At 38.5% G+C, this 9019-nt stretch overlaps 1 protein-coding gene across 1 annotated transcript; it reads right to left on the bottom strand.

The window, feature by feature from the left end:
• Window positions 1-3782: 3782 nt before the first annotated feature.
• LOC121383834 (galactoside alpha-(1,2)-fucosyltransferase 2-like) lies at window positions 3783-5021 on the bottom strand. Its single transcript, XM_041513933.1, has one exon. It carries the CDS (start codon window positions 5019-5021, stop codon window positions 3783-3785), a length of 1239 nt encoding a protein of 412 aa, XP_041369867.1.
• Between the last annotated feature and the right edge of the window lie 3998 nt (window positions 5022-9019).

The raw sequence follows: 9019 nt of genomic DNA, 5'->3' as shown, positions 1-9019 counted from the left end.
CGAATGCGAGGACGCCCCTTCCTATCTCTGCTTGCGTCTTGGATCCCTCTAAATACCCAATTTCCTACTCTCATCGGAATTGGTGCAGCTCTCCGTGGACAAAACTCTGTGGTGTGTAGTGTACTAAAACACACCCCACAATGCAAGGCTTGTCTCCCTGCTACCATAGCTGAAAACATGTTTTGATCACGAATGGATCAGTCCACTTTTACTTGATAGTTCTCCAACAGAGTGGCTGCCCTCTGAGTAAAAGCTTGATGGTACTCATAAAACAGGGTACCTCCAAACTGCGAAGCCATGTCTGTAATATCTGACAGATAGCCCTGTAGTTCTTCTCTCCTATGTGGTTGTGCCTCACACAGAACATCCATAAACTTGGTAAAGGCAGTTATGAATTCTGCTATAGTCAAAGTCTTTCCCAATCTGTTCTCCATACCACCTTTAATTCTGATTTCATTACCCTCCGTGTCCACAATAGTACGAGTACCCGACTGTTCCTGTGGGGGGATTAATAACGAAGCTAAATTGATATATTTCCCTTCAATTATTCGTTGTCTGAGAACACTGGGAATAGATACCACCCGTGGTAAATCATGTAATGCAATCCCAAAACGTGAATTACCATGTCGGGAAATATATGTTGCAGTGCTGATTCCTGCACCTGGTGGCTGTTGCAGCTGTTGGCTTATTTTTCCAATGGCCGCATGCAGTGCTTCTAATTGCTCATGTAGATCAGAAGTCACCCCTGCAGGTGTGTTAGCAGACTGAACTTCCTCCACTGGTGACTCGGGCTCTCTGTACGAAGAAGACTCCACGTTGTCTTCTGTGTCCCTTGTGTTGAGTTCCAACAGTTTTAGAAGGTCTTTTCTTGACATTGTGGAATGTGTTTTTATCCCAATATCTGTTAGTCTCTTTTTAATTTGTTGGGTTGTCCAGTTTCCAGGAATGTTCATATTATTAATAAGAGCAGGGCTGGTAGGTGCTGGCTCAACACCACTTCCCGAATCATCCACTGGTGCACTAGTCCGTCTTTCTTTCTGACTTGCTCTACGGGTTTTACTCCTTATAAAGTCATTGTTCACACTGCTTGGTCCAGCACGCTTCCTAGGTCGACCCCGTTCCATATTCACACCAAGAATACAAGTACAGCACCACCAACTGCAGATGTCAAAATTGCAAACCACCAATCAATTACTTTCTTTGTACTTAGAAAACTGTCAGAACTTAGTAGAACACCAGTTTTTTTTTTTTTTTTAAATGACAGTTTATCACACAGATTACTATTCAGGTCTGATTCACACCATATCTCAGCTGAACCTGCCAGCTAGACCATGCCTGTAAGGGGACCCCGCATATCATTACAGGGAGCAAGACCTGCAGTCTCCAAGACTACGCTATAAATAGCTCTTAGCTGCAGCAACAGTACTGACCAGCTCGGTTACCCCAGCCTGTACCATTTACTGTGCAGAGTTTATCTCAGTGCCTATAGTTTAAAAATAGCCCTGGCCCCAGCAGCAGGGTTACTAGTCACATGTCATCAGAGACTGAGCAGCAAATTGTATGTCAGTATGTAAACACAAACCATATTTGAAAGCTTCCAAATATAACATTTATATAAAATGAGCTATGATGGTTGTTGTATCTTATTGAATGATTGATGCCTGATTATATACCAGACATGGGGGGGACTTAGTGCTGAAGCAAAAGCCTCAAATTCGGGCAAAAATGATACAGGTATTCGGACAAACTGTGCTAACCTGAGACCTTTTAACCATGTATTTCCATCATTGTACCTTCAAAATTAGTTGCAATCCATGTAAAAATGCGTAGTGATTCGTTTTTATCCCTATATAGCTGTTTGGTAGTAGTGCTAATAAGAATAAATGTTGTTATCCAGATTAGGGCATTTTCGTTTCATTCGGGCAAAACAAGCCTGCACCCCCCACCTCACCCCACCCCTATAAAAATGGGAGCCCGTAAACCTATGGCTCCTCCGCCAGAAAAAATAACTGAACCAAGCACAACGGTATGTCTCGTTAGATTTTAAATACAGTTCATAACTGAACCAAGCACAACGGTATGTCTCGTTAGATTTTAAATACAGTTCATAACTGAACCAAGCACAAAGGTATGTCTCGTTAGATTTTAAATACAGTTCATAACTGAACCAAGCACAACGGTATGTCTCGTTAGATTTTAAATACAGTTCATAACTGAACCAAGCACAAAGGTATGTCTCGTTAGATTTTAAATACAGTTCATAACTGAACCAAGCACAACGGTATGTCTCGTTAGATTTTAAATACAGTTCATAACTGAACCAAGCACAACGGTATGTCTCGTTAGATTTTAAATACAGTTCATAACTGAACCAAGCACAACGGTATGTCTCGTTAGATTTTAAATACAGTTCATAACTGAACCAAGCACAACGGTATGTCTCGTTAGATTTTAAATACAGTTCATAACTGAACCAAGCACAACGGTATGTCTCGTTAGATTTTAAATACAGTTCATAACTGAACCAAGCACAACGGTATGTCCGTTAGATTTTAAATACAGTTCATACTGAACCAAGCACAACGGTATGTCTCGTTAGATTTTAAATACAGTTCATAACTGAACCAAGCACAAAGGTATGTCTCGTTAGATTTTAAATACAGTTCATAACTGAACCAAGCACAAAAGTTCGAGATGTCTCGTTAGATTTTAAATACAGTTCATAACTGAACCAAGCACAACGGTATGTCTCGTTAGATTTTAAATACAGTTCATAACTGAACCAAGCACAAAGGTATGTCTCGTTAGATTTTAAATACAGTTCATAATTGAAAGTGTTTAACATTACCTACCCTCTAGCCCTGTCAGACATGACAGCACATAACACGGCCTTTCATATATTGGACGACCGTTTGTCTTCAAAAAGTTCGAGATTGACAGTGTTTAACATTACGTACACTCTAGCCCTTTCAGACAGGACAGCACATACCACGGTCTTTGTTATATCAGTCGTGGAGCACTGGTTGGGACGAACAAAAACAGTTAGATAACAGGCCCTCTGAGGGGATTCGATCCTATAACTGATGTTCAAAAAAACAAAGAAAATTTAATGTCCAATTCTAGTCACTAAAAAGGTTCTGTTGAAAACATCTTCGAATGGAAGCAAACTCAGTATGGCGGTGGGGGAGGGTTTCAAACTCAGGGTGGCGGTGGGGGAGGGGTACAAACTGAGGATGGCAGTGGGGAAGGGGTACAAACTCAGGACGGCTGTGGGGGAGGGGTACAAACTCAGGACGGCTGTGGGGGAGGGGAACAAACTCAGGACGGCGGTAGGGAAGGGGTACAAACTCAGGACGGCAGTAGGGGAGGGGTACAAACTCAGGACGGGGGTGGGGGGTACAAACTCAGGACGGGGGTCGAGGAGGGGTATTTTGCTCAGCGAGTAGAGAGCTTAGCGGAGGTGTTTGGTACTGGGGTCGGAAGGATTGACATCATTCTCAGATTGATGTTTTTCTCGTCCCAATCGGTGTTCCACAACTAGTACATCAAAGGCCGTGGTATGTCTTGTCTGTGGGAAAATGAATATAAAAGATCCCTTGCTGTTAATGGATAAAATGTAGTGGGTTTTCTCTGAAGAATACGTGTCAGTATTACCAAATGTTCGAGATCCAATAGCCAATGAGTAATTAATCAATTGTTCTGGTGGTGTCGATAAACAAAAGAAACTTTTAACAAACTCATGGACAGGCCCTTTAACACGATCATATAATGTTGGGGTTTTTTTAGTGTTCTTTGATAGTCTCATTCGATTCCATTGCTATCCAACCAGGCTGAAAATAGTCAAGATAGTCTGACGAAAACTGTTTTCTTAACACGGATGTCTCGCTTGCGAAATGTTTGTAATACACAGTTACTCCCCCTGTTAGAAAAGCCGCAAACCAACTGAACGTGCCCACGGTCATTATTGTATGGTTACAGTGCGCCAGGATACACATGTCTACTTCCGGCGAGTTTCCTTCAACGAAAAACACATTGTCCTCCTCATTTATATTATGTTTCGTCCAGTTCATATCATCAGACGTAAACACAAATATCACATTTGTAAAGTTGTTTTTAAAATAGTCCATAGCCTTGTAGATGTATTCTTTTGGCGCCACTTTGTATCCGAAATCGATAAATCGTTTTTCGTTCGCAATGTCGCCCCTTCGAATGTGGACACCAACGAGGGTTGGATTTTTCGAATTCGCTGTTCTATTTTCGTATTCTTCTACCACGGTGTTTAACATTGTTGAAACCTTCTTCAATATATCTTTTCTAAACGTAAACTGTGCTTTTATCTCGTTCGTAACATTTTGGAAATATTTCCAAGACTGCAAGTAGTTCCCTACTTTATAATTTCCAACTGTGGGAAGTCGCAGAAGTGTCTCATCGAAAGCGCTATTACGCTCAGCGATTTTTATGTGAACACCATTGCAGACGCATCTGTCGACAACAATTCCATTTGGTTTGAATATTTTGAGCAGTGGCCAACTTTTGTCGAGGACAATACGTCGGCCGGTGTATCTGGCGATACCATAGGCGGACGCAAATATAAACATCTGGTTGCCAAGTCCACCGTCCACTCGAAAACAAATGAACCTCTGTTGTTTGCGAAATGTCGACAAGAAAGGGTCTAAGCAAGGAGTTGGTGTTGGTTTCCGCGACGACAGTCCATCCTTCTGTAATGATGACATTGTGATTGCTGTCCTCTCTAATGACTTTGATGTAGGTGTTAATGTCGTCATCTTGCGTGTTAATGACGTCATCTTGTGTGTTAATGACGTCACCGTGACCTTTAGTGACGTTATGGTGGGTATTGGTGACTTCGCTATGGCTGACGGTGTGGTGTTTGCTGTAGAACTGTTTGCGTCGGCACACAGCACCTGGGCGCGGAGAGTCTCTGAGTTGTACCGTCGGCCATTAGACGTGCGCATTAATACTGACCAAATGTTCGGGTTCGTGTCTTGTCGAAACACTCTCATTTTGGTCATGTCTGTTGTCATAATATTCAGATACAACAAACACAAAATAATCGCAGTCGTTATTAACATCAACAGAACTGAAAAAGACAAAATATGAGGTTTTAAAATCTCGCTACTTTATGCATTGCTAAAGATGATCAAAATTTAACGTACGTTATAAAATATAATTATACACTTAATATTTTTCACATTAATTATTGTAATAGGAAAAAAAATCATAATAATGATAATATCAAACAAAATTGCATTAACAAACAAATCACTTCACAAAATTGCATTACATTTTTAAAGTAAAAAAACAAATTACTCATCCTAGGGGTTGGGGATGGGTGCAAAAAGAAAACAATTAAAATTGTAACACATTTGATAAATCGAAATACTCCGTCATAAAACCGCTTCAGTATTAACCGTGTGTTAGTCCGCCGTTAGGTAAAAGGTCTCACTACACATTTCACTTCCGGGTGAAAGTTAATTGATCACGGTCCACTATAGTTCCTAACTGTGACATATGTTGTGGTTCACATATTCACTTATAGTAATTAGGGAACAATTAAAACAATTTGTATTTTTCAATGGTAAGTCTTCTGGATGGATTTTGCCCATGTTATTTTGTAATATTGTGCATTGACTTCTTTATATGTGAAGATAGATGCATGTGTGTTATTCGTGTATATTTGTGAATGTGTGTTCATATATGTGTAGCTGTGGGGTTTTGCATGAATAGTGCTTATATAGGCTAAATTCCATGAAAAACCCATTATGGTGTTAGAGTACTCGCGCACAAACCCAAGCGCGTGCAACTATGTGTGAGGCAATCAGTTGACGATTGAGTGAGTTGGTGTCCAGATACGCTTGTGAGTCAATATGTACGAGAGCGTGGCGCAAATATCAGTGCAGTAAAATCGTTTAATCCTATCATGTGGACATGTATACGTTTATATGTGTTTACGTTATACATGTATATATATATATATATGTGTGTGTGTGTGTGTGTGTGTGTGTGTGTGTGTGTGTGTGTGTGTGTGTGTGTGTGTGCGTATGTATGTTTGTATATTTACAGGGTTTCTAGGTTGTTGTTGGGTTTTTGGGGTTTTTTGTGTGGGTTTTTTGTGTTGTTTTTTTTTTTTTTTTTTTTTTTTCTAATATTCACTAGAGATGGGTTTAATCATTTTCAAAATTCATTAGCCAACATTGGAAATTCAATGGTCTAAGCAATTACTTAATAACCCTACCATGAGAATCGCCAACACGCGAGTGGGGCTACCATTTTCTAGAAGCCCTGTAATATTTATGTATATATGTAATATTTATGTATGTATATGTACATGTATATCCTAAATTCAGTTATATTCATTATTAGTGTCCATGTAGATATTTAATTCCATTCTGGGATTTATGCACCACTGAATATGGGTGTCAGACGAACGATTGATATTTTAATTTATTTGGTTTAAATTAAGTTTGGATTCCTTCTGGTTATATAACCTATCAAACATTCTGGGGTTGGGAGAGTTAATTCCCTATGGTAATACCTTTGTTTTCTATTGTATTTAGTGTAGTGTGTGAATGTGTGTGTTTGTATTCACTGCTGTGTTCTCTGTGTTTGAATACGCATGTCGATGTTTGCAAGGGTGTGGATTTGTTTAATACTTTTTTTGTATTCAACACTTCTTTTCCATTTCTATCTGTTCTTCACGTATTTTTACAAACTTCTATTTATCTTTGTCAACGGCACGTCAAGCTTTATAGCCAATACTCGAATTTTGCTTACAGTAGTAGTATTATCTGGATAGGGAATGGTGCCAATTATCAGATCCAGTATAACCAAATTCGAAATATAGAAAATTCCACCTATAAAAGAGTAAACTTAATCATTTAAGATGGCGTGTGTAAAAATAATGACGGTAAACTGTCAGGGACTAGGAGATCCTAAAAAACGTCAAGACGTACTTAATTACTTAAAATGTAAAAATTATAATATTTATTGTCTGCAAGATACCCACTTTAGAGTAGAACTAGAACCATATATAAAAACACAATGGGGATATAAATGTGTGTTTAATTCTTACGTTAGAAATGCACGAGGAGTAGCCATTATGTTTAATAATAACTTTGAATACGAAATACACAAAATAGAAAAAGACAATTCGGGCAACTTCATATTGATAGATATCACTATAGAAGGAGAGAGAATTATTCTTACGACCTTATACGGACCAAATAGAGATAATCCTAAATTTTATGAAAATATTTTTAACAATTTAGAAGATTTCCAAACTGATAAATATATAGTTTGCGGAGATTTTAATTTAGTACTGAATCAGAATTTATATACCAAACACTATAAATATATTAATAATCCTAATTCACGTAATACAATTATAGAAACGGCAGAACTGTTAGATTTAAAAGATCCGTTTAGAGAATTTTATCCAAATTTAATAAATAGAGATTATTATTTGAATATAAAAAGAAAAAAATTTAAAAACATGTTTTGGAAAGATATCTTATACAGTTGATGATGATGATGATAACTAGTTTAACGTGCCCATATACCACTAGGGTTTCGAACACGCCCATCCCGAGTCCGACCTCCGATAAGATCGGTGGCATGACTCGGGATGGAGGGGGGGGGGGGTGTGTGAAAATGGGCAGAATTTTGAAAATAGCAATTAGTAAAAAAGTTAATAGAATAAATAAAAAATAAAAAAAAGGTTACAAGCCAAAAGTAAAAAAGAATTGACTGCTCGGCCGAATATTTATATAATTTGGAGCATTTTAGAAGGACAGTCCAAAATTAAATAAGAGAAAGAAGAGAGGATCGGACTATTTAATAATATTTTTAAAAAAGAAGTAATTTCGACATAAAGTTTTGAACGCAGATCTAAAAGTTTAAAGTCCGATCGATATGTCCACGCGAGTGGTCTCGTTAAGGCCGTTTGGGTGCACAGCTTAAAGGGACGAGATGGGTTGCATCCCGTCAAGAAAACCCCTAGATTGACAGTCGATAGACGTTGAAGGTGTAGTGCTGTGCTGAAATACAGATCTTGAGAAGCCGGATCCGTCTGAACGAGAGAGAGTATCAGACTAGGCTATAGTCCAGTCGTCATGGTTTGGTATAGTGGTGCGGACGGGCCCGACTCCGGAGGATACGAGATGGTATCACTATAAAGCAAGGTAAAGTCTAGAAAAAAGTAGTAGGGGCCGACCCCGCTTCCTATTTCTTCTTAAAGTGGGGCGGTCAATCTTCCAGTGCTGCTAGGACAGGCTCGGACATGCAGAGACTAAACGCGAACAACCGTGGCCGTCATACGAGTCACGAAAAAAACGAAGTCGACAGTCAGACGGAGAAATGACGTGGAGGCAAGGAATCTCGCTAAGAAAGAATCCAACCTGGTGGTGCAGGCTGTCGAAACGAGAAGCGTTCCAGCGTTCAATCAGTTCCAATGGCCGCATACATCCCAGTACAAAACTTCATTTCGCTGACAAAAACAACGAAATGAAGGACCCCCAAGTCGAGCACACGAAAGCACGTGCAGTGTGCACACGCGAAACAAACACGTCTTACCGCTGGGAATGTATACAGTTGGAAGTTAATTCAACAAAACAAATTTTGGAAAAAATTGAAGAAATTTTAAGCTCAAATATTTGGTACAACAGCAATATAACAATAAATACAAAACCATTCTGTTATAAAAATTATTTAGAAAAAGGAATAATATTTATAAACGATCTTTTTGATGAAGATGGAAATTTCTTTACATTTGAGAAATTAAAAAATATATATATATCGTAAATTCACACTTTTTAGAATATTCATCGCTTATAAACAGCATTAAGGCATTTATAAATAAAGCAGACAACGTTAGAAATGGCTACTTTACATTGCTAACTAATCCTGTATTTCCAGTAAAATTTAATATTATTCTTAAAAGTCAAACAGGTATTAAAGACATGTATAAATTATTAAATCACGAAATTATTAAATCACGAAATTA

The sequence above is a fragment of the Gigantopelta aegis genome, chromosome 10 (assembly GCF_016097555.1).
Source record: "Gigantopelta aegis isolate Gae_Host chromosome 10, Gae_host_genome, whole genome shotgun sequence".
Lineage (NCBI taxonomy): Eukaryota > Metazoa > Mollusca > Gastropoda > Neomphalida > Peltospiridae > Gigantopelta > Gigantopelta aegis.
The sequence above is the reverse complement of the archived record's forward strand: the minus strand, read 5'-3'. Positions and strand labels throughout refer to the sequence as shown.